This window comes from Stigmatopora nigra, chromosome 8 (assembly GCF_051989575.1).
Source record: "Stigmatopora nigra isolate UIUO_SnigA chromosome 8, RoL_Snig_1.1, whole genome shotgun sequence".
In the NCBI taxonomy this organism is placed as follows: domain Eukaryota; kingdom Metazoa; phylum Chordata; class Actinopteri; order Syngnathiformes; family Syngnathidae; genus Stigmatopora; species Stigmatopora nigra.
Genome location: NC_135515.1, coordinates 9,922,651 through 9,946,539, shown reverse-complemented (window position 1 = coordinate 9,946,539; position 23,889 = coordinate 9,922,651). Strand labels below are relative to the sequence as shown.

General features: G+C 38.6%; 1 protein-coding gene and 2 long non-coding RNA genes across 9 annotated transcripts; 2 read left to right on the top strand and 1 right to left on the bottom strand.

The window, feature by feature from the left end:
* The first annotated feature begins 123 nt into the window (after positions 1 to 123).
* On the top strand, positions 124 to 17,212 carry LOC144200541 (large neutral amino acids transporter small subunit 4-like). 4 transcript variants are annotated; one of them, XM_077722762.1, is made up of 16 exons: positions 993 to 1,263; positions 1,363 to 1,477; positions 2,430 to 2,643; positions 5,743 to 5,962; positions 6,027 to 6,082; positions 6,178 to 6,254; positions 11,657 to 11,749; positions 11,965 to 12,098; positions 12,481 to 12,692; positions 13,957 to 14,100; positions 14,331 to 14,348; positions 14,589 to 14,715; positions 14,808 to 14,940; positions 15,435 to 15,508; positions 15,813 to 15,936; positions 16,028 to 17,212. In XM_077722762.1, the coding sequence occupies exons 3-16, from the start codon at positions 2,484 to 2,486 to the stop codon at positions 16,187 to 16,189; spliced, it is 1,734 nt and encodes a 577-aa protein (XP_077578888.1). In that variant the 5' UTR covers positions 993 to 1,263; positions 1,363 to 1,477; positions 2,430 to 2,483; the 3' UTR covers positions 16,190 to 17,212. The 4 variants fall into 4 exon arrangements, with proteins under 4 accessions (XP_077578887.1, XP_077578890.1, XP_077578888.1 ...); XM_077722761.1 differs by lacking the exons at positions 993 to 1,263; positions 1,363 to 1,477 and adding an exon at positions 124 to 329; XM_077722763.1 differs by lacking the exon at positions 1,363 to 1,477.
* A 1,827-nt stretch (positions 17,213 to 19,039) lies between these two features.
* On the top strand, positions 19,040 to 20,653 carry LOC144200657 (uncharacterized). The gene is made up of 3 exons (XR_013327164.1): positions 19,040 to 19,230; positions 20,402 to 20,461; positions 20,548 to 20,653. It is a non-coding gene; the product is annotated as an uncharacterized LOC144200657 (long non-coding RNA).
* Positions 20,654 to 21,523: 870 nt separating this feature from the next.
* Positions 21,524 to 23,889, bottom strand: LOC144200837 (uncharacterized). Of its 4 annotated transcripts, none has more exons than XR_013327207.1 (7): positions 23,727 to 23,889; positions 23,469 to 23,554; positions 22,271 to 22,308; positions 22,133 to 22,215; positions 21,988 to 22,070; positions 21,768 to 21,932; positions 21,524 to 21,712 (listed from the first exon to the last, which is right to left on the bottom strand). It is a non-coding gene; the product is annotated as an uncharacterized LOC144200837 (long non-coding RNA). The 4 variants fall into 4 exon arrangements; XR_013327206.1 differs by having other exon boundaries at positions 21,524 to 21,594; XR_013327208.1 differs by lacking the exon at positions 22,271 to 22,308 and having other exon boundaries at positions 21,524 to 21,594.

The following is a 23,889-nucleotide window of genomic DNA, read 5'->3' as shown; positions in this document are numbered from 1 at the left end:
CGTACTCAAAAGTCTTATTCTGGCAACACTAACGCTCCAGTTGAGAAACAAAGCACGTGGAGGAGTGATGCTCTCTGATTCGCTGGATCTGCCTATTAGCCCAGCCGTCAGCCAATAGGAACGTGACGTTGTTTGTGCATCGCCTCTGCGGCCGCTATAAAATGTCGCCAATGACAAGGCAATGGAGAAAGTCACTAAAAGAAGGACCACGCAAGTCCTACGTGACAACTTGGACCTCAAGCGACTTGTCGAAGGACATCTTGACGTGAAAAGACGAGCCAGACTCAACGACTTGTCCTCTCTCGGCCCCTGAAGACGCGCATACTCAGGTGAGTTGATGATGCTCTGACTCATGCACGCTGCATCTTTCTCCAGAGAAGAGGCTGTAACGGAGTTGTGCTATTCTAATTAACTATCTTCTTATATACACCGCCATGACAGTAACTATAACACATACAAATTATGTTCCTATGCAATGAAGGTCACACTACCATTTTTTGTATGATATTGTTAAGTCTGCATATCTCCCGACATTCATATATATATTTCATCCTATTGCATGGATTAAAGTCTAATTTATTATTTAATGTTTCACTATGTTTCATGATTAGTTTTGTTCGGCTACATTAGGGTACTTTTGTTGTAGTACTGATATTGTTCCAAACACCTGAGCGCTACTTTGTGATGCACTGGTGTGTCAAGACGCTCGGGGACACGCTGTCCAAATCTGGATAATATAAACGTGTCGACATAGAAGCTAATATCGTGTAAAAAGAACAATAAACATTTGCTTTGTTAGGATTCATATGTGATGTCTCTTTTGTTGCTTATGTTTTTAAACAAATTCACAAAAACTGCATTGCATGTTTTTTAATACTTGGATTCGGATGGAAAACGCTTTGTTTTATTTTGTAAGCGGAAATGTAGACTTTTTAAAGCGAAGTCGCGGAAGACCCAAATAGTGTATTAGAGCATGTAAGGAAGGGGTTACAGGCTTTCCAGTTCAGACCAGTTTTGTCGTTCTGACTTTGCCTTTATTGTTTGTGATGATTTTGTTGCCAAACCTTAAAACGATCTTATCGTATAGGCGAGGCATCACTTGGTCGTTTGTGTAGACTGATTTATATTAGATTTATGACAAACAAACAAAAATGATGATACAACATGTGGTAATTCGTGAGTCCACACTTCTCATTTTGTCTTGTTAAGTAAATGAATACATTTTAGAGCCCGAGATCTTAAATGCAAGCGATACTGGATATGGTGAGATTATATTTGCAATCCTGCTTATCTCGTTTAGACGCAGACAACGTCCTTGTGAAGGTGTTTACGTTGTGTACTTTTAATACATGTGATGAAAAGGTGTCCATTTCAAGGCAAGCACCCGAATAAATATCTCGCGCCGCGCTGGTTCGAACCGGATGAAGCTGGTGTTGCATTCAGGGACCAACGGTATTTTGACCATCAACACGAAAAGGTGTCTAACATGGACATGGTCCAGCCAGAACATTTAAGCATGCATGTGTTTTGTGTATTTTTTATTTTGACGTTAAATGTATACTGTTGTTGTTGGGATGACAAATTGGCCACCCAAATTAAACTATATTTCACCAACTTATTATGAACTAAAAAAATAGATTTGGGGGATTCAAGTGTTGCATTTCAGATGATTTTGCACATTTGGGAAATATGCTCTCGAAAAGTGGGTACATATATTTAAAAAAAAACTTTAATCATTAAGTACCGCATCCTCACGTGCAGATGTCCCGTTTCCTATGTCATTTCGAGCCAATTGTCGAAGAGCTCTTCCCTATTGCACCAATCAGATGTCTCCCAGGCGGGGGACGTCTTCTTGCGTGCATGGACGAGTGTACACGCCCACGGGGCTCAGCTGTGTTTTGTATTATCCTCACATCAGAAGGACAAAGACACTCAGATGAGTCACGACCATTTTCACAAAGCACCTCTAATGTTCTATCCAGCAGCCTCTTAGAACAAACTGTACAGATTTCTGTTCTCAAGGTGCTGACACCTTTCTTCAAGTACTCATACAGGCTAAGCAGATATTTCCTTTGGACAATATTGTTATGTGTTGGGATGGGGGGAGCAAGACGGTACTAATGTCTCCTTTAGAATAAAGTTTGGTCATCACCTCCTTTACGCTTTTCATTTGGGAGTCCGATACCGAGATAGCGTTTGTCACCACTCGGGTGATTTCTCTTTTTAGCTCTTGCTCCTGCCTCCTCCCCAGCAGACAGTGAAATAAAACAGGGACACCATCGCGCCATAAAAGGTTCTGAATCAAAGGACCTCATCAAAAGTGAAGGCAATTACGGCCTTGTAAAAATTATTTGTTCAATTCTGTAAAGGCCGGAATTATTGTATTATTGTGGATTTTAACTTAGTGTTTTCCATGTCTTTACACTCAGGCACCTCTAGCCTCCTGTTCACCTCACAATTGAAGCATCCCTCTCTCAGCTACGATGGCTCCTACCTTGGCCACGGCCTTCGCCCGCCGTTGGTGGATGGCTGTGACGGCCGTCATTGAGAACCTGCTTTTCTCTGCCGTGCTGCTTGGCTGGGGATCGCTACTCATCATGCTCAAATCAGAGGGCTTCTATTCCTACATGTGCAAGCGACCAGGTATGTTTACTTTTGTGCAAACTTGTCCATATTCTTTTGCTTGATAAACAAAAGTACTCAGTCTTAGTCGAAGACCTTTAAGCGTGTTACAAATTAGAAATAACCCAATTATTTCTGGAACGTCTGCCTCAAAAGTCATAAAATTGTGGGCCTACGAATTATCATGAGTTACGCAGTGAGTGTTTACAGATATTTTTGCAGCTCAGTTTTTTTCCATTCAGATCCTCCTAAAGGAGTGTTTCCCAATCTTTTTTGAGCGGTGGCCTACTTTTTGCATTGAAAAAATCTCAAGGGACACCACCATCTGAAAATTGATTCATTTAAAACTATGTATCCTATATTAATAATAGTCATTCTGATCAAAGTTTTATCAACAGGAATCACAAACTTCCAAAATTATTCCAAAAAATTGCATATTTTTATGACTTTTCGTCAAATATGACTTATATATCGCAATATTACGCAAAAAAAAATGTGCTCGCACAGACTATGTCGCCAAAAGTTGATGCCTTAGAAACCAAACAACATCTGGTTCATGTTTGAGAGAAACAAGCAACAAAATGACTGTTTCACAATTTGAATCTTGCAATAGTATAATCTATAAAAAAATAGTGTTCATCATTTTATGATTTTTAACCTTGTAATAGTTCAATTTTAATCTAGTTATATTTATATATTTTTCTCTCTCTGAATATTACATTGTATGACATTGTATGAAGGTTTTAGTTACAATCTTGCTCTGATGAATAGTTTGTAAAAGTGGCTCTTTTACTGAATCATTGGACTAAAGCATACACAATAAATCAATGGTCATTTCTGGCCAAAAAGTCGTTGATATAAAAAAAGTTATGGATTTTTTGGAGGAGGGCAGAACAACTTTTATGACCAGGCTCAAAATTGCATAGCTTATGCACGTGCTCTAACACTAAAAGTACAGATCAGATTAGCCTGGCAGATTCTTTCCTCAGCTCGCTATGGTCACATGTTGGAGGGGATAACTCCTTAATTTAAAAAAAAGTGTTTGGTATTCTTTGTCCTGTGCAAAAATGTAGGTCAGATAAAGCAAGTCGACAACAGTGAATCATCGTCAGCAGATATTTGTGAGGCTTTGCCAACTAGTTAATAACTAAAGTGACTCTGAATAAGAGCTTTCATTAGAACACCCATATTTGGCTCTCTTTGTAGAGTAAGTGATGAAAGCGTTGGTGGGAGCTTCATTTATTCATATGGATTGCACATGAGAAATTGCATGCAATTGTTATCATAGCGTAAAAATCTCATCAGTGGGGTTGAGTTAACCTTTGTGATTGATTGGGGAAAAGAAGCTTGCATTTAATTGGATTTAAAGTGTTTTCTCTAGGCCCTCTCTTGCCTATTTGACATCTTCTGCAGGTTTTAATTAGTATAGTAGACTAGATAATTAGGTCAGGATAAACATGACCACGTTTATCTTTAGTAACACTAAAGCCAATCTTGCCATTTAGATGAAACTGTAGCTTCTTGTCTGACTTAGATTTGAACTAAATGCTGACTCCTGTCTGGTAGTCCCAAAGGGGTGTGAGAGTCACTAAAGTATCACGTTCCCATTGAATCTTTTCATTGTTTGAAGGGTCTGAACGTCTTTCAATTCCACAACATTTGCACAACAATAGTCTGTTCTCAGTTCCAAACCTTCTATTTGAATGATAGCAACTCTCTGTGGTTGTATTTTTTTTACTGGAGTCACGTGTAAAGGATGTATGGGCGTTAAGGTGGGAGCTGGAATTTCCTTTTAATGGCTTCGAAACTCCCTTAAATGATCTCAAGTTGACACACTCCAGAAAGTGTCTTTGTAATTCTCTGTGTGTGTTCAGGTCTATGCTTCCAATGATTTATTGCAGTCACTTGAGTATTCAGCTGCCTTTGAGGGCAAAAGGCTCTCTGCATGGTGATGCTTTGAGTCGACACTTGACATTCACTCAGCGGAGGTTATCGCACACATGTTTTTACCCTCAGCCTGTCCAAATATTACAGGGTGTTCTAACAATAGATCCAAATTTTAATGCTTTTTTGTGAATCAGCATTTTTTTAACTGGGATTGAAGGATTGAATTAAGGGTGTTTTTTTTGTTCATTTCAGATTCATATGCACGTTAGTCGGTAATATTTGTAGTCTTCTGTATCAAAGCGTAAAAAAGTAGTTGGCAGAAGTTCAAATTTGATCAATTTAGCTCAAATTAGATACATTTTATGTTTTTTTTTGAAGTTTTTAAGGGTCAAAACAAGTTCATTGTAAAAGTACAACCCTTTAAATACATAGGTAGACCTCACTTAAGGAGTTTGGACAACACAGACCTGATAAGCTGCATACTTGTCAACATGGTTCTTTTGAAGGCCAAGGTTGACTTAAGACAAGTTACAATTCTGTTTAGTTAAATTAGTTAAATATGGCCCACAAACTTGATCATGTAAGTCAATTCAACTAAATTGACCAGATTCACAATACTCAAAACAACACATTACTCCAGATAACTTAATTAATATTATGGACTGCATAGCATGCCCATGGCATGGAGCTGAGGAAAACATTTGGTTGACAGTTATTTATACCCCTTTGCTTCATGGTGGTAAACGTGCAATATGCTGAGTCCTTCTGTTTAGTTTTTCTGACAGTTTGAGTCCAAACAGAACAAGGTGAATGGGTTGTTTTCCTGCGTCAGCCCTCAGTGGTTGGTTGGTGCATCAGTCCGTTGATGCGGTCCAGTAGGACAGATGAACAAAAATAGAATGCACATGTTGAGTGTTGATCCTGCTACTGAGAAGCAGGCAGGGAGTGTTCTTCCACAGTGCAGAGATTCACCATTCCAAGAGCTTGTTGACTCTCACTTGTTGTTTTGCTCGCTGTATGTTGACGTAACCGTTGACTTGCAGGGCTTTTTTACATTTTTTTTTTATCAGCGACATCTCTCAAGGGAGGGAGACCAGGATGCTTTTATAGACATGGTTCCATAATAATGATAAAAATAGATAAAAATTTTTTGGGTTTTCACAAACAACCAGCACAACAGTGGTGAAGTATTCACATTTTTTTAATCAAATTTCTTGTTTTCCTTCCACGAAGACAACAACAGCTCCAATGTCAGTTTCTCCAACACATCCAACATGGTAGCTCATGATGGCGAGGAGTACCTGGAGATGAATGGCTGGCAAATCTGCAAGGACCAAGATGAGATGCTGAACTTAGCTTTCACTGTGGGCTCCTTCTTGTTGTCTGCTATCACCCTGCCCATGGGGATTGTCATGGACAAATACGGACCGCGGAAACTACGACTTCTGGGCAGGTGAGTTGGACACGACCCAAGTGTGTCTATATGACTTTAACACCTGTTGCTTTTTTGTTTCTAGTGCCTGCTTTGCCTTCTCGTGCCTCCTCATTGCCTATGGAGCCAGCGATCCCAACAGTACGTCCATAAACTCCTACAGTACATCCCTATATTTGACTTGTATCTACTATAGTAACACTTGACCTGTCTGTCATTATTTTGTCCTTTTTTAGATCTGTCCATCTTGATTTTCTTTGCCTTGGCCTTGAATGGATTCGGAGGAATGTGCATGACCTTCACCTCTCTCACGGTAAGAGCACAGCTATGATTATCTATTTAAAGACTGACATAAAAATGTAAACAAGATTGGTCAGGACACAACGTGGACAAAAAAAGGCTCCAAAACAACAGCCGTAAAAAATGCATTGTTGTTCTTCTTTGGAAAAGGAAAGAGATAATGAAGGAACAACAATTGGACATCACTTTGATTAATTGTCCAAGATCAGCAGAAAAAATAACTCCTCACCAATTTTTGAGATTTAAGTACACCCCTTCCCTCCCCCGCCTTTAAAGTTTAGAGATGCTCATTTCATATTCATCTCTTACTGAAGCGTTAAGCATCCGCTCATTCACCGTTTGTTGAGAAATATGTCCAATTAGATTTGCACATCCAAAATATATTTATCAAGATTCAAGTGTGGCTGCTAAAAAAAACGTCATCTCGATTAATTTTAATTGATTGCACTGCTATTCACTTAACATTTTGTTCCAACAATATACAGCAGAAAGAACATAACATCCACGTCAAACTATTAGTAAAAACTCCACAAACTTTTTGGCAACACTTTACATGCCGATGTTGCAGATAAATCACAAAAGACCCTTTGATTTGGGTGCAAGATGCTCATATGTTTTGTATAGGTTGAAGCTTTTTAGGGAGCTCTGTATAAACCAAAAAAAGGGAGTGAATCAGAAAAGCAAAGTGTGGTTCAGGGTGAGCTCATCAGTGAGATAAAAGTGCTGCATCACAGGAGCGGCCATGTGAGAGCCGAATAGAAAGAAGCAAGTATAATCTATTATTCACTGCTACTCGGCTGCTGTCTGCAAGTCAAAAAAAAGACCTTCGGCTCATGAATATTTCATCACAAAAAGAGTACATACTGTACTTTACAGCAGTGTGTGTTGGAACGGCCAGCAGTCTGTGAGCACGATACACATTAGCACGTGCATGGGGGGGCTTGCACAGTCCCAGCACAAACCTCTAAGCTGAAAAAAACAGGAAGCCACCATAAGGGAAGTAAGGGAGTAGTGTGTATGTATATGTCGCCACACCCACTTTTTGGCCTATGTTGAGGTTGCTGTGCAAGTTTTGACCCCCCCTTTACTTGTACTAGTCTTTAGTCGGAGGTTGTTTGGTTCATCTCGGGTTTCAAGCGGGCTTCTTTTGCTCAGACTGTCAAAATTTCTTGCAATACATTTAGCGGTTTGGACATGTGTGTTCAAACCATACCTCAAACTTTTAGATCCCTGCGGTTTATGTTTTTTATGATGCTCCGTTCTCTAGTTCATGTAAAAATTGTTCCAAGAAAACTGGGAGTGAAAACAAGGGTGAAAAGAAGCAACCCCCCCCCCCCCCCCTATAAAAAACATGTTTTGCATGTTTTGTTGTTGTTTCTCCTTCCTCATCTGAAGTTCTTCATTCACTTTGTTTACCTATCTATCCTACTCTTTATATACCTCAGAGACTTTTGAGTACAAAAAGTACCTTTTAAAGGTTTAATGAAACCCCCACTTATTCTCTTTTGGCACGTGTTGGAACCTCTTAAACTTCCTGAGTTTGTTTTCTCAACTCTGAGCCATTTTTTTTTCTTCCTATTTCTTACAACTTCACATTACATTTTTTTCTCAGTTGGCTTAACCTGTGACTTCTACTCAGGGGCCACATATATACTTTGTTTTTTTCAACATTGCCTGGCAAGAGATGGACACTCTAAGCGTGCCCTCAACATACTGTTATTTGTGTTGTTTCCGGTATGGTTATCTGAATTACTTTCAATATTTCAGATTAACAATAAATGTGTCTAAAGATAAACAGACACAAATTGACCCTGTTGCTCTTCATTTTATTTTTACTATTGGCTTCCCAAAAAATGTATATACTTTAATATTAACTTATATATTTTTTCTTCTTCATTGTGCCTTTTTTTGGCTGGTTTGACTTGTACTCCGGTGCAACTAATACAATCATTATTCAAATGATCATCCCTTTGGGCATGTGCCATTACCTAGTTGAAAGGAAGGAATTGCAGCGTGAGAACAGCTGTTTATTCCATTGCTGCCCAGCCTAGATTAAAGGACAGTGCCTGTTGCAAATGTGCATGGTCATTTGAAATTGCCCTGGCCAGACAGACCAGCAGTCACTGATATCAGCCTCATGGAGATGAGACATGGTGGATAAGTGCTACTTTGGCAAGTAATGCCACACCACCATTGGTTTTGGCTTGGCGCTGGTTGCCAAACTGGAGGGGGCTCTCAATCGCACCCAAGGACATCCCTTTCCTTCTAAGGAGAATAACTCTCTTGCACACTTCTGGGATCAGCCAAAATCATATCACCGCTCAAACATTACACTCCCCGTTGGAGTGAAACGTGATGTGGGGGCGATTGCCAGTCTGCTGGTGTTTGCTGATCTTTCGGCTCAGCTGACTGCACTTTATGACGGATGGAACAAAGACGAATGCTGTGCGTCAGGCTCGGACCGGTCAGAGCTGGTTCTCGATGGCGCGTTGGCAAGCAGCAGAGTTTCCACTGGCTGCAGCAACGCGTCTTCCTTTTTTCATTTCCCTCTTTCCCCCAAAAGGCCTTGCTCCTTGTTTCCTGTTTCAAACAGCCTGATGCATTGACAGGCATCACGTTTGGTCATTTCGCCATCGCTCTTTGTGATGCGCATGATGCATTTTCAAAGCTCAGCACGCATTCTTTTCCCACCGTTGCAAAACGATTGCTGATGTTTGCAGATAGAAGGGAAATTTGTAACCAGACACTAATTCAAATCTTGCACAATCTATTTCATTCCAATACAAGAGTGGCTTAGGCTGTGTATAGTATTATTCAATTCTTTAATGTTTGGAAGGACAATTTTGCTTCAACTTTTAATCAATCTTAGTATGTGGTCTGCAACAACAAATCATATAATGCATTGACTTCTTTTTTTTATAATACACCAAATTTAGATTGTTTTCAATTATAAAAATATTGTGATAAAGCAAGTTGTATTTTTTCAAAAGGTTTCTACTGGTATCTTTGGAAACAGATGTGATTTAACAATTCAAATACACAGGCCATTTATATTTTTTTTGCAATCATGAAGGCCCTTGTTAGGAAACTAACAATTATGTGGTCAGCGATTGAAATGAGCATGACACCATTGTTCTATAGTGTATAATTTAATAGGCCATTGAAGATAATTGTGAAGTCCATGTCTTCACTTATCTTTTAATTCAATGTCGAAATGTCATTTAAGTTGCGTAGTGGCACTGGAGGATTTTTTTTTTTTTTTTAGAGAACCCAAAGACATTTTTTTAAATGACCTTTAATTCGTTAGTGCACTGATTTTTGACGTCCTTTTGCATTTTTAGTATTCTCCTAATAACCTGCTGTAAGTATTATGATTGTTGATGGACTACATTAGCTAGAGGATTGTTTGCTGTTCCCAAGGATAACATCAAATATAGCATTGATGTTTAAACAGATTAAAAAATACAAACCTTTAGGTTAAATACCTGTGTGGCAGGGTGAACTCTTTATGACACTCCTTGTCCATCTGCACGTGACACTAACCAAACCCAGCCATCGGAGCGTGCATGTGACTTTTTGGGAACTAATATAGATCTTACATGGCTATCCAAACATTGAGTCCATCAATGTGTAAGCTTCCACGCTCTGCTTGGATACACTGTGACAACAGGGCTAACAAAAGAGCTATTCAGGGAAGGTGGTAACGACAATACTAGGTGGGTTGGCAGCGCCGGTTATCTGGGCTGTCATCGTTTGCATGTCAGATGCACATTCTAGCATTCATTTGAGCTCCAGATCACAATGAATCTTGACAATCCTTAGATTGTTACTCAACAACATTTTGGCCAGTTCATTGCAATAGGCATTCTTGTTTTTGGTACAAAACCATGTTTTCAGTTCATTCCCGCGTCTGTCTATTTGTTTAGTCTGCAATCTGTAGCTTGACATTTTAAATCCATCTTTGGGTTTAAGATGGAAATTTGGAAAGGCTTTGTGTCAGCACCCGACTATGAATCACACCCACACCAATGAAAACTGGGCGCCCAATGAAAACTGGGCGCCATCTCATTTCATTTACTGCCCGTAAACAAGATGAGGTGGCAAACAACCCTTGTCACGCGTCACAAGGAGTGGAATCCAGTTTGTACATGCTGCAACACAACCCCCCTGTTTTTGTTCATTGCTGAGGCTGGTCACTCATGTGATTTTGTTGTTTTCACCCACTTCAAAGAAATTGAAGCCAGTTGCAACAGGATTTAGTTGAACTGAAAAAAAACTCACTGCTCAAGTTTTTTTTTTTTTGGCATCTTGAGATATTTTACACTTATATGCCACTAATTAAACTTTAAAGTATTAGGTGTTGCTACCCGATAGATGTTTATTTTAAATCAATCAATCGACCAATGATTCAAATATCAGTTTATGTCCCCTTTAAAATTCCCAAAACTGTGATGGTGACCTAAGCAACTCGTAACAAAATGATGGCAACATTTTCTTCCCACATCCTTAACAAGTCTTAAATTGTGCAATAAGTAGTATTAACTGTGCCGCAGACTGTATCGAAATGTGACAAAGGGAGGAATTAAGGAAGCAAGACTGCTTTCGTGGTCATATCTATTGTGCTAACCTCCTCAAACACCCTAAACAATCTGTTTGTGTGGCTCTTCACGAACCAGGCCAAAGGTTTTGTAGTTGTTCCCTAATTTATTTGTATAAAGATTCTACTACAGAGCCATTAACACAATGAAAATTGTATAAATTGTCAGTATTGTGATAAACTTGAACTTCTATGATAAGAGTAACATAATATTCTAAGGCAATGAAAGTTTTTTTGCCAATAGCTTTGCTATTTATGAATGGCAAGGGTCCTTGAACCAAGTGCATGTGGCTACCTGTCCCCTACTGCCTTATAGGCAACAAACTGGAATGTCTTCCCCCATCAGACACTTGTTTTGACTTTATTCAAGAGTGTTGTTTGTTTTCAAGCATATTTGAAGTAAGGAATGTGTGCAAAAGGCCATTATGCAAGCCTTAGTGATCCAAAGGCTGACAGAAAACATTGCTAAAAAATATTGCTCAACACAGCAGATACTTCATGAGGATGTGCCTTCCACTGATAAATGATGTTAAGCAGCAGGACAAGTTTGCTGCTGTTTTTATGAGTTTGAGTTTCCTGAGGAAAGCGACACAGAGGTTACAAAAGTTCGTCAGTCTCATACCAGTAAGACCAAAAATCCTACATATAGGATAACTAACAATCAGAAATGACGCTCTTATGATAGAAACCCTTATTATTTTGTTTATCATTTGAATTTAAATTGGTTTTAGTGGATCAATTCTACTGCTCTTTTGTTTATATGTTTTCTTCACACTTTTACAATGATATTTTCTGATTGTTTTTGTTTATTTTGGCAGCTTCCTAACATGTTTGGAGACCTCAGGTCGACCTTCATCGCCTTGATGATTGGCTCTTACGCCTCCTCAGCTGTTACTTTCCCTGGCATTAAGGTAACTAAGGCTATTAATTGAGTTCCAAGGTAATACACTGCAGTAATTGACATCCAGTCCATTTTAAGTGGGAGGCGTTTTAATATCATCATCATTACCACATAATCTGTGATTACAATACATACATATTATGATATATCTGGAAGGGTACACCTTGTTTTGGTTGCTGTAAGTGTATGATTAATGTGTTTTTTCTTTTTCTTTCTGTTATTCAGGTGATCTATGATCTAGGCGCTACCTTCATCTCTATCTTGTTGGTTTGGGCCGCTTGCGCTGGCCTTGTTTTCCTCAACTGCTTCGTCAACTGGCCACTGGAGCCCTTCCCTGGCCCAGAGGACATGGACTTCACGTAAGAAACATGACACACCCTTACGCAAAAGCAGATTTGTGACCCCAGCTGTCGTCTAAAAGACATTTTATGAGCTGAATGTCCTGTTTGCTGTCTGGCCTGATTTGGAACTCTCTGAACATATCCATGTCAGAACAGATTAGGGTCTGGTTGCTATGCTTTTTGAAAGCAGCTATTGTGATCATTCATATTTGAACGTCTATAAGGTCTGTGTTGCATCTGCCAATTTAATCTCATTCCAACTCTGTCAAGGCCCAAAGACAGGAAAGAGTTTAAAACTATATTATCCACCTTGATCCTTTGTCTTATTTAGCTGTACCTGGAGATTTATCTCCCTGATGCAATTATATTTAACATTATCTCTTTGGTACAAATCCCATAGAGTGAAGATAAAGTTCAGCTGGCTTGGATTTGACCACAAGATCACTGGGAAGCAGTTTTACAGGCAGGTGACCACCGTTGGGCGCCGGCTGAGTGTAAGCAACTCGGCAAAGCAACAGTACCAGCCGTCCAAAGACCTGGCTTCTCAAGACGCTAGCAAGATGTGCCTGTCTACTGTAGACCTGCAAGTCACATGCAAGCCCCAAAAACAGGGTAAGTCTAAAATTGGTAATTTGGTCCAAAAAACTCCAGCACTGTGAATTGTTAGTGGTCAGAATGTATGCCTTAACTCTTTATAGGACACTCATTGAAATACCATTGGATTATTTATAAATAAGCGTTGTTTATTTGAATTTATTATTCTTAATACACAATTGTAATAGATTTAAAGAAAAACATTTCTATGAATAAAAGCCAACTATAAAAAATTGTGATAAAAGATACACTTGAGAACTATCAGGTTCATCAAAGACTTTAAATCAGCTTTAGGTTTGAAAGTGGATGCTTTTATAAGCGTCTTCTGATGAATTGGTGACTAGTCAAGTGTGTATTTGGCCAAACTAGGGTTCAACACCAGCTCAGTGCCCAGCATGATAGAAAAGATCTGCATTTTAAACTGCAAAGGCCCCATCTTAGACTATTTTGAAATTGCCAACTGCATTGACGAGAAGCGCTTGCAGCTTCAACAACAAAAGTGCTCCTTGTCTTCTGACTTTTCATTCAGTTATGCAACAATCCATTTAATTGTGGAGTGGCCTTTGCCAACATTCTAAAATCCATCTAGGAGAATATGGACGCACACAAATCAAATTCGAATCTATGAATACATTATGAGTGTGTGTGTGTGTGTGTGTGTGTGTGTGTGTGTGTGTGTGTGTGTAAACACACTGGATAAAAGCTTTCAAATATTCTACAGTCAGTGGATATGATATGTTCTTCACAGAAAGTAATTGTTATGTGCATACAAACAAAAGCATAAAAATGTATACAAAGTCATATGACATAGTTCAAATCTGAATGAAACAATTGATCCATAGTTGTCTACTTCTGATGCTGCCACAGAGACCTTTTGTATATACACAGAACAGAGGAGCTCTTTAAGTGCAACAGTACAAAATTGCCCTTAATAGTCCACCATGCTATCTTTTTTAATGACATTTCTGATTTTTTTTTAAATGTCATAGTACAAACTGGGATTGACGATGATAGATACCTAATTCAGTTAAACTGGGAAGACTGATATATCTTTCCATTCCACCTACACCGCTAGCTAGACGTACAATTTATTTCAAGTTATAAATTGACAGTGGATTGGAAATCTAGATCAGTGGCAGCCAAAGAGTTAATAATGAGTGATCTATAAGGGTTAAAATGTAAAGTCAAATTATTTTGAAGAGCATATATCCTGGAGATATTAGCAGATAATAAAAGAAATGACAGATGAGATCTGATGCGACCTCTCTTGTTTTCTACACAGCTCAGACATTCATGAGGAGTGTGTTGAGTCCCATCTTTCTTCTGAGTCTCATCACCATGTGTGTCACCCAACTGCGCCTCATCTTCTACATGGGAGCCATGAACACCATCCTGGACTCACTGACAGAAGGAGACCTCAGCACAGGTGCGTACGCACTCATGTTTTCACCTAGCTTGATGGTGTTGCTGACTAACTCCTTACATTTCTTGCGCTGGATGTTCAAATAACTTTTCCGTGGCCTTTGCTAACGCCTAACAATCTTCTCTCTCAGGCAGCTAAACTGTTGCTTCTGGTTAACCCCGCCTCATTGTTTGCTCTTCTGTCCGTCTCTTGCTTTTGTCATCTTGTCCTGTCGTGCTGCCTTCCTGTTGCAGTGGAAAGGATGCAAGTGGGTAAGAAACTTCCAGCCAACCATTATAAAAACCTAACACTAGTGCTTTTTTCACTTCCCTGCCTCAGCCATCTAAATGCTGTGAAAGCAAGTCTAACTAAAAAATAAAAAAAAAACGATCATACCTTAAAAGCCATGAGAGCTCTTTTCCAGTCAAATCTCGAATACTTTGAGGTACTCGGAACGCTTTATGACCATTAAACTGTTATAACTTTGTATGCCTCTGTTGTTTATCTCTCAGTCAGCACATACACATCCATCTTTGGTGTACTTCAACTGTTGTGTCTGGCGACCTCCCCGATTATTGGCTACGTCATGGACTGGAAACTGAAAGAATGCGAGGATGATAATGACAAGAGTATTGTGAGGTGAGATATAATGGAGGCAGCTTATATTTTTTTGACACTATTTGATAGTTTTGTGGATTGAAAATTAAACTTGCCTTAATCTATACAATCAGGGAACCTGGTCAACCTCGTCGACAAGACAAAAAGATTCAGAAGATAATCAACTCTACCCGAGCCTTCATTTTCACCAATTTACTCCTGGTGTGCTTTGGGGTCACTTGCATCATGCCTAGCCTTCCTCTACAGGTAAGACAAGCATGTGTTCAATAGAATTGTTTTTGTCATTTCCTGTAGATATGTTCGCCTCAAAATGTTGTAAACTTTTAATGGGAACACAAGATGGGCTGTAAATACTTAAAGCTGCTACTATAATTTGGTTCTTGTAACATATGTTCTGCACGTAACAAAGATGGATAGATCGCTTGGTTGTTATATAGTGACATCGACTGGATTAAACGTGCCATTACACACAGGAGGACATTTTTATAAAGCATCCAAAATAGTAAAAAAAGTTAAGTTTTTGAATACATTTACTTGTCCTAAGACAAAACAATGCCTGAAAAAGTTTTTGCAATACCGAATAAATAGTGGACAGTGTTTGAAAAGTCACTGCTAAACCTAAAACTCCTCCCACCCTACAAGGATCCACATATTTCTTAGGTTTTTATGGATTAAATAATCTCCTGTTGCAATAACTGACCTGCTGTTAACGGAAAATTGGTCTTTTCTTTGTTTTTTAGATTTTGTCTTTCATCCTGCATACAATTGTAAGAGGATTCATCCACTCTGCAGTTGGGGGCCTCTACGCTGCTGTGTAAGTGAATGACATCTTACATAAATAACCCCAATCTCCACATTTTGGATTCTGCAATCAGTCATTTTATTAGAGAAAAAAAAATCACAGAGAAAAACATGTTGATATATTACCAAAATATTTATTGTCAATTTGCAAAAAAGACCAATATAAGTGTAACCTGTTGTAAAGAGTTTTTAAAAAGGGGAATCCTATTAATCAAATTATCTGTGATTAGTGGAAAACAAGGAAATACAGACCGGAATCAATTTTTCGCCAAAAAAACAAACACTAAACTATTTTATTCTTCTTTCATTCCCTGCAGATACCCGTCCTCTCAATTTGGCAGCCTGACAGGCATGCAGTCTCTTATCAGCGCTCTATTTGCCCTGCTCCAGCAGCCTTTATTCATGGCTATGGTGGGACCACTGGAAGGAGACCCCTTATGGGTAAGCAGACCAAATAAATATCCATGAAGAAGCGGTCTCATTGTGCTCCTCAGCAGGCAATATTGACAGCATCCCCCCCGTGTATTTTCAGGTGAATGTGGGCCTTTTGGCGCTGAGTATGCTGGGATTCTGCCTGCCCATCTACCTACTGTGTCACAGCCGACACCTTCAGCGTCTCAGGGACGAGCGCGACGACGACCCAAAGATCTTTGTCAAGATGGAAAACGCCAACAAGATCGAGGCCTTTGTCTAGATCGAGCGAGAAGCTCTCGGAAGAATGTGACTTCCAAAAACTTGATACAAATCGAACTAAAGAAAATGAGAAAAGACTCAGGAGAAGGCGAAGAGGTCACATGCCTCTCGTAGGAACTCCATGACAGTGTCAACGGGCCGGAACACGGGCACGTTCACACACATGCGGTCTTTACTGCCTCACTGTGTTTTTTTTGCATCGTGGCACAGCTTCACAACACTTGTCCACTGTGAGAAAACTAACTGGATATGGAAAAGCACATGCCAACACGCATGTTATTTCAAATTTCCTGTCGGCACAAACGGGGTAAAAGAAGAAGATAGCCTTTTTCCAGGTCCTTACATTTTTATCAGTCAGCACACCCAAAGGAGAAATCCTACCGGGGGAAAAAAATGGAGGTTTCGAGCTGCCTTCCAAAAAAAAACGACAACCATGAAGACTTCCGCTTGGGGACTAGTGTGCTTGTGTATAATAACATCAACGACTGAGTCCAATTTCTGGTGTAACATGTCAAGTGATGACGTTATCTTTTTTTTTGGACTTGAACTCGAGGGCATTCAGAAGAAACCATGGACAGCATATCGGTAGCAAAACAGTATTGAAAATACATAAAGTCCCACCGACGTCAAAGGCACCGAAGACAGGTGACTTCTCTCATCTGTGTGCTTTTCACCACATTTAGATCCAAGTTTTTGTTCTTTCTTTGATATTCTTTGGCAGAATATTGTCCAAACATTGTGGCTAACGTATGTCACATTTATGTCCAATTTAGGAAAAAGATACTGAGTGTAAAAGTTGGCGCACCACGTCCTTTAGTTGTGCGACTTGCCTGTAGCAATAAGTGCCTCTGTGAGATGCCAGATTAGCACGAGTATAGTTGTTTACGAATGAAATGCAGTATGCCTTCCTTCCTTTTTACTGCTTTTGACGTAACGTCTCTTTTTTAAAAAAAAAAAAGAGGACGCATATCATACTGAAATGACAGTAAGGGAAATCCTGACAATAAAATCTGAATCAAAGCAATCGACTGCGAAAGGATGGCTACAAATGCATTCTGATGACAATCCAAAGAAGAATTGTATCTGGCATAAACTCACAGAGGCACTTGGGGAAAAAAATGGCCATCACCCTAAGAGTGCCTCTATGGATGTATACTGAAAAATGACGGGAGAAGTGAGAAAGAAAAAGGCGCCTTTTTTTTTAGCTTCCGTCCGTCTTTCTGTCCGTCCTTTAAAGTGACTTGCGACGACTGAGCTGAGAGACGAGCCTCGGGCCCATTAGAAAATGCTCCCCCGTTGATGACTCGAAAACGAATGGCACGCGATGCACTTTAGACCCCCCAGAATGGACCTCAGTTGCGTATTTTTTTGAATAGTTATAGCTTATGTATGTGGCAAAAAACAATGCTCGGCTGCTGGCTAGTGGTGCATGTTACAAAAGAATCAAGTTCAAATCAATGCGGGAACAGGAAGACTGACTTATTTTTATACACGGCAATAAGAGAATATATTTCATAGCGTGATCGATTTCTTGGATTTGTGTGCGGCATTGGGTTTATGTGCAGGGCACAATACGAGTCTGGTCTCTCAGCTCAAGAATGGCCTCCACGACTACATACATGGAGGGTCTTGTTGGTAGATGCATGCGAAATCGCTTTAATTTTAGTGGTTATATTTCCGTGACCATAATTCAGAATTTTTCAACATGCCTGGGTGCTATAGTTCTTTGAATGTGACTATTGGCATCATTTTGTAATTTGAATGCTTTCACAGCAGTGTAACTTTGATTTTCTTTTCATTTTGATATATATATATAACCATTGTTGTTGTTTTTTTACAGGCTAGATACAAGTCGTGTCTGCTCTAGTTAAAACTTTGTTTTTGTACATCTATATGCCGATTTGATTCACAAAACAAGCTTTGTGTTGTTCAAATATTGTTTGCAAAGACATTTCCCACAATTAGTGTGTTTTACTTGTATTGTGACATACTTGTTGACATGGCACTACATTATCATAAACAAACTCTTATGTTTTGAAAGAGAACTTTTTCATTGTACAAATAGTGCGTCTGGTCTTGATTCCATCACATATTGCTGGTCTTGTGTGATTGATTCTAGTCTGACAGATGGACTGATACATATCTATATATATTTTTAAAAAATATATATTTATATGTATATATATATACATATATATATATATATATATATATATATATATATATAACTATTTTATGGCTATAAAACCTTGACTGAACCTACAACTGCGACACAGAAAAAGCATCAATAATAACCTGGGCTCACGTCGGCCTCACAGTTGGGGCCATGTGTTCAAATCCAGGTCGGCCAAAATGTGTGGAGTTTGCATGCTCTCTCGAGGCCTGTGTGGGTTTTCTCTGGGTGCTCCGGTTTCCTCCCACATTCCAAAGACATGCATGGTAGGCTAATTGGACACTAAATTGCCGCTAGGTATGAGTGTGAGTGTGAATGGTTGTCTGCTGTTATTTGTGCACTATGTGGTGAAAGCTTTAAATCTCATATTTGTATAATGACAATAAAAGCAATCAATTCAATTCAAAATTGTCTATCTTGACTTAGGGAGGAAACCTTGTCGCCTTGGATGGGATTCTGGAAACAAAAAAAAACAAAATATATTTATAAAAAAAATATATGTACTATATACATGATTTGAAATGGTAAAAAAAGGTCTAAAATACGTATAAAACGTACAAGTTGAGAGGTATGCTGTTTTATAGCATCAATACCACACAACTCACGACTATTGTTCGTCATCTTCTAAACATAGATGGGTTGGGAGGACAACGCATCTCTTAGGAGCGCGGTATGCAACTCAACATCTTTTCCACTTTCAATGTGACGGGACAATATGGGCGTGGTTACCCCTCAATGTGACGGGACAATATGAGCGTGGTTACGCCCATTGTCGACGTAGAAGATTTACTAATTGAGTGCATGCGCAGTAACTTCCTTTTGGAACGCTTTTCCCACGCTCGATGGCGGATTCGCACGCCAACGAGGAGGTAAGGAATTGAGCAATTCACTGGCCTAAATGTGTTTTTATCACGCGATCGGGAGATTTTTCAGCAATGATTTGAGCACCAAAACGCCAACAAATCTCTTAGTTTAATGCCAGGTTTAACGCACCGTCGACAATTTAAGTATGGGCTTCTTTTCTCGACCGGTTTTGTGCCACATGTTACTAGTCAGCATTCGTGTTGGCGTCACGATTCGACTTAAGCATGTTCTCCGTTTTCTCTCCATTATTGAGTCGTGTAGCAAGACTTTACATTTAATTAAACAACGCATGACATCAACCGACAGTTTCCTGGGTAAGTTTTCACTCTAGTATACAAAATTTAAGCCAACTTTCTCCAAGCTCACCGGTGTCAAAGTAGTGGTCCGGGGGCCAAATCTGGCCCATCGTGTCATTTTGTGCGGCCCGTAAAAGTAAATCATGAGTGCTGACTTTCTGTTAGGATCAAATTTAAATGAAGATTGTACATGTATATTATATTACCCCATCTTCCCCTTTTTAAAATCAATACTTGTATTTTTTTAATCCCTTTTTGACTTTTTGTCTTAAAGTTAAAAAAAAAACATTGTAAAATCTAAAAATGAATTTATTTTAAAAATGGTTTTCAGTGCTACTATTGAACATTTCCAAAATATTTTGTTTCCTTTTGAAATAAAAAAAACAAATTATGACAAGATATTTTCCCTCATGCAGAAAAAACGAGCTCAAACATTTGTTTTAGATCTATAAAAAAACTGAATATTTAAGGCTTTCGATGCAGTTTTTTTAATCCAATTTAAATAGAAAAAAATATCTAACTATTTCAAAAATATCAAATCAAGTTGACCTTATTGCGGCCCGCAAACCAACCCGAGTTTGACACCCTTGTCTTAGCTGTTAACCTCAGTCTGTATATTGAATGGCCTTGTCTGGAATAGGGGAAAGAGCACTCGCTAACTTATTTTCATTCTTTATCTTGATAGTTTAAGATTCTTGTAAGATTTCTCAATGCTGTAATTGGTTGGCAACCCCCAAATGCCTTGGTTAAATCAAGTTTTCACTGTTTAGCATCAAGATAAAACTACTTCCCATTAAAAAAAACTAAGCCTACCTGTTGAATCTCCATGCTGTATATATGCTAACTTGTGCTTTTTTGTGTGCAATTTTTCTCTGTTTAGCACCAAGATGCAACTTTCTGTGTGCCTAGATTACAGAAGGGGAGACTGGGACTGATCAAGGTAAAACTTACCCCCACAAAAAAAAAAAGTTGTATCTCCAGTCTGTTATATATTCTAATTTTTGCTATTTTTCTTGCACGCAACAGGCCTGAGGAATCTTGGTTCCCCACTTGAAGATGTCTCTCTTGCATCATATGGAGTGTCTGTATTTCTGAAAATCCAAATTGAATAAAAGCCTAACTTATGTTGACATTTCACTGGCCATTCATTTCCACAGCTTTTTGACTAGATCTTTAAGGTAAGAAAATTGTCATTTAATGTTGGAGCAAGAATTCTAAGTGTTAATCCCCCCAGTTTTTTTCCTAAATGTTATCTTCTAAGTGTTTACTCCCCAATTTTCTCTAAGTATTCATCCCCCCTTTTCCAGATTTTACTTTCTTAGTATTTATCCCTCCCTTTTTAAAGATTTAGTTTTCTAAGTGTTCATCCCCCTGCTTTTTCCAAATTTTATAATCCAAGTCTTTATCCACTGCTTTTTTAAAAAATTTATGTAAATATTTATCCCCCTGTTTTTCCAAATTTTATTCTAAATGTTTATTCCTGCTTATTTTTAAAAAAAAATTCTTTTTACCCCCCTGCTTTTTCCAAATTTTATTCTAAGTGTTTATCCCCCTGCTTTTAAAAAAAAAATATTCAGTTTATCCCCCTGCTTTTTTTAAATTTTATTTTCTAAGTATTTATCCCCCATTTTTTTTTAATTTTATTTTCTAAGTGTTTTTCCCCCCTGTTTTTTTTTTAATTTTATTTTCTAAGTGTTAATCCCCCATTTTTTTTAATTTTATTTTCTAAATGTATATTCCCCCTGCTTTTTTAAAATTTTATTTTCTAAGTGTTTATCCCCCCTTTTTCCAAATTTAATTTTCTAAGTGTTTTTCCCATTTTTTTCCTGAGTATTTTTCCCACCTTTTTCTAAGTGTTTATCCCCCCTTTTTCCAAATTTTAGTTTCTAAGTGTTTTTTTCAAATGTAACATTTCAATGTGATATTAAAATGTTTACTTGTGAATAAAATGTTTAAACTTTGATTGTGACTTGCATCTTTTGTTAAAGACAAAACACATGCATACATTTCAAAGCTTTTATTTTGAAAAACTTGAATAAGATGAAGTAATTCCTCTAGTCACCAGCAGGAAATCTGGAAAAACAGGAAATCAGCTTTTATTTTGAAAAAGTTTGTAGATAGGTTCCCGCTGGTGTTACAGCATCGTAAAAAATCGAATCTTCTCCACCCCCTGGTGGAGAAGATTCGAAAACTGAAAAGGGGGGGTTAGTACACAGTTAGTTGAAAAAACAATGGGTAGGGCTCACCTTTTATTTTGAAAAGATGTAGCAGTTCCTCTTGTCACCAGCAGGAAATCCAGAAAATAAAAGCTCCAGCTTTTATTTTGAAAAAGTTCATAGACTGGTTCCCGTTGGTGGTCCAGCATCGTAAAAAATGAAATCTTCTCCACCCCCTGGTGGAATTCATGAAAACTGAAAAAGGGGGAGGGGTTACTACACAGTTAAAAAAACAATGAGAAGGGCTCACCTTTTATTTTGAAAAACTTCATAGATTGGGGGCCACTGAGCCTATCTGTTCATAGGGAGAAAACAGGTCCCCTCTGGTGGATTCTGAAAAACAAAAAAGTGGGTCAATACACAGAGTTGGATAAAAAACAATGAGAAGGGCTCACCTTTTATTATGAAAAACTTCATAGATTGAGGGTCACTGAGCCTATCTGTTCATAGGGAGAAAACAGGTCCCCTCTGGTGGATTCTAAAAAAGTGGGTCAATACACAGAGTTGGATAAAAAACATTAGGAAGGTCTCACCTTTTATTTTGGAAAAAAATGCAGATTGGTGGTGCCCTCTAGTGGAATTTTGAAAAACAAAAAAAGAGGGTCAATTCACAAGGTCTTACCTTTTATTTTGAAAAAGCTCAGGCAGAACAAATCTGAGTTTTTCAAAATAAAAAGACCTTGGAAATGTTTTTTTATGTATTGACCCCCTTTTTTAGTTTTTCGAGGAGCAGGTTTAATGCCCATGTCGAGATAGGCTCAGGCAGAACCAATCTCGACATAGACAGGAAACCTGGTCCCCCTCAGGTGGATTCTGGAAAACAAATAAGGGGTCAATACACAAAGTTAAATGAAAAAAAACTCTGATTGGTTCTGCACATGTGAAGGCACAATAGATTTAAGTACAGACTAGCACCAAACCGCAAAATTTGACAAAACTACCTCCTACATTTAGCTTTTTTTCCTATAAATCATCAAAAGGCAATATTGGACAGTCTGCTACAGAGACTAAAAAAAACATACATCTGTTTTACTCCACGAAAATATATCAGGATCTTGATCATATGGTGGGACATTTGAAAACTGGACAGGGGCCTACAAGGTTAAAATAAAATCCTACTTCTGCCTCAAGTTTTCAGTCAATTATTTCAAATCCATTCATTCTTAAAAAAAATATACAGAGCTTCTGTTTTTCTCATTATGCTTAAATGAGTCAAAAATGACACCCGCACTATTGTTAAATAAATCTGTTTTGTCAAAACCACATTTAAAACTAATATGAAAAAGGTCAAAGCCCTGAGGTCTTTAAAAAAAGTTAAGGGTCTGAAAGTTTATCATTTATTTATGTTCAGTTCCACTACATGGCAGGTTTTTTTTTAATAAATTCAGAAAGATGTGAAAAGCCACAGAAACTCACAAGCGGAAGCTACTCCTTCACTTGCCACAACAGTATTTTTTTTAATTCACTTCAATAGGGATGAGCCTACTTTAAGGTTTATCATTTATCACAGCCATGTCTGGTCTACATTAACCGCGATAATCGATGGATTACCGTTTATTCCTCACACATCCACTAATGACTTGTGTGGGTGACTTATCCACAGTATTATTATTTTTTAAAAAAAATGGAATGTATCATGATGAAAATCGAGCCAATTGCGCAAAGCCCTGAACGCTGGCGTTTAAATATTACACAGATAGAGAAGACCGGAACGATTTAGAAATGACTCACTTTGTTATGGCGTCGACAAGCTGCTCCTTTCGGGTCGTTTTGGCCACATTCTTGTTGTTTGCCAGCAGTCAGTGCTCTTTGAGGTCCTGAAACACACAAAGGAATTATTTCTTTTTTAAACCGAGAGCGATCGGTAACGCAATGTAGCCAATTTGTTTGCAAACATTTTGCCGTCTGCACACACAAGGGCTACATCACGTCAACAAATCACTCTTAAGACGAGAACTGGGGCTTCGAAATCCCCAAACGACAACGTACCAAATGTGCAGCATCGTCCCGTGAGAACTTTGGCAGGATTCCGTCGGCAAATCGTCACTTTTGAGCTGCTCTGCAGTGCACGCATGCACGGACGGCCGTCTTTCCTCCGGAACTATCAGCCATTTCCGCGTTTGACGTCGGCTATTTGAACTCTGGCCTCGGC

Excerpts from the sequence above, each read along its gene's own strand:
- LOC144200541 (XM_077722761.1), top strand. The coding sequence starts at position 2,484 with ATGGCTCCTACCTTGGCCACGGCCTTCGCCCGCCGTTGGTGGATGGCT. Across the intron at positions 6,083-6,177 it reads TGGAGCCAGCGATCCCAACA|ATCTGTCCATCTTGATTTTC; the intron begins GTACGTCCATAA and ends GTCCTTTTTTAG. Across the intron at positions 15,937-16,027 it reads TGGAAGGAGACCCCTTATGG|GTGAATGTGGGCCTTTTGGC; the intron begins GTAAGCAGACCA and ends GTGTATTTTCAG.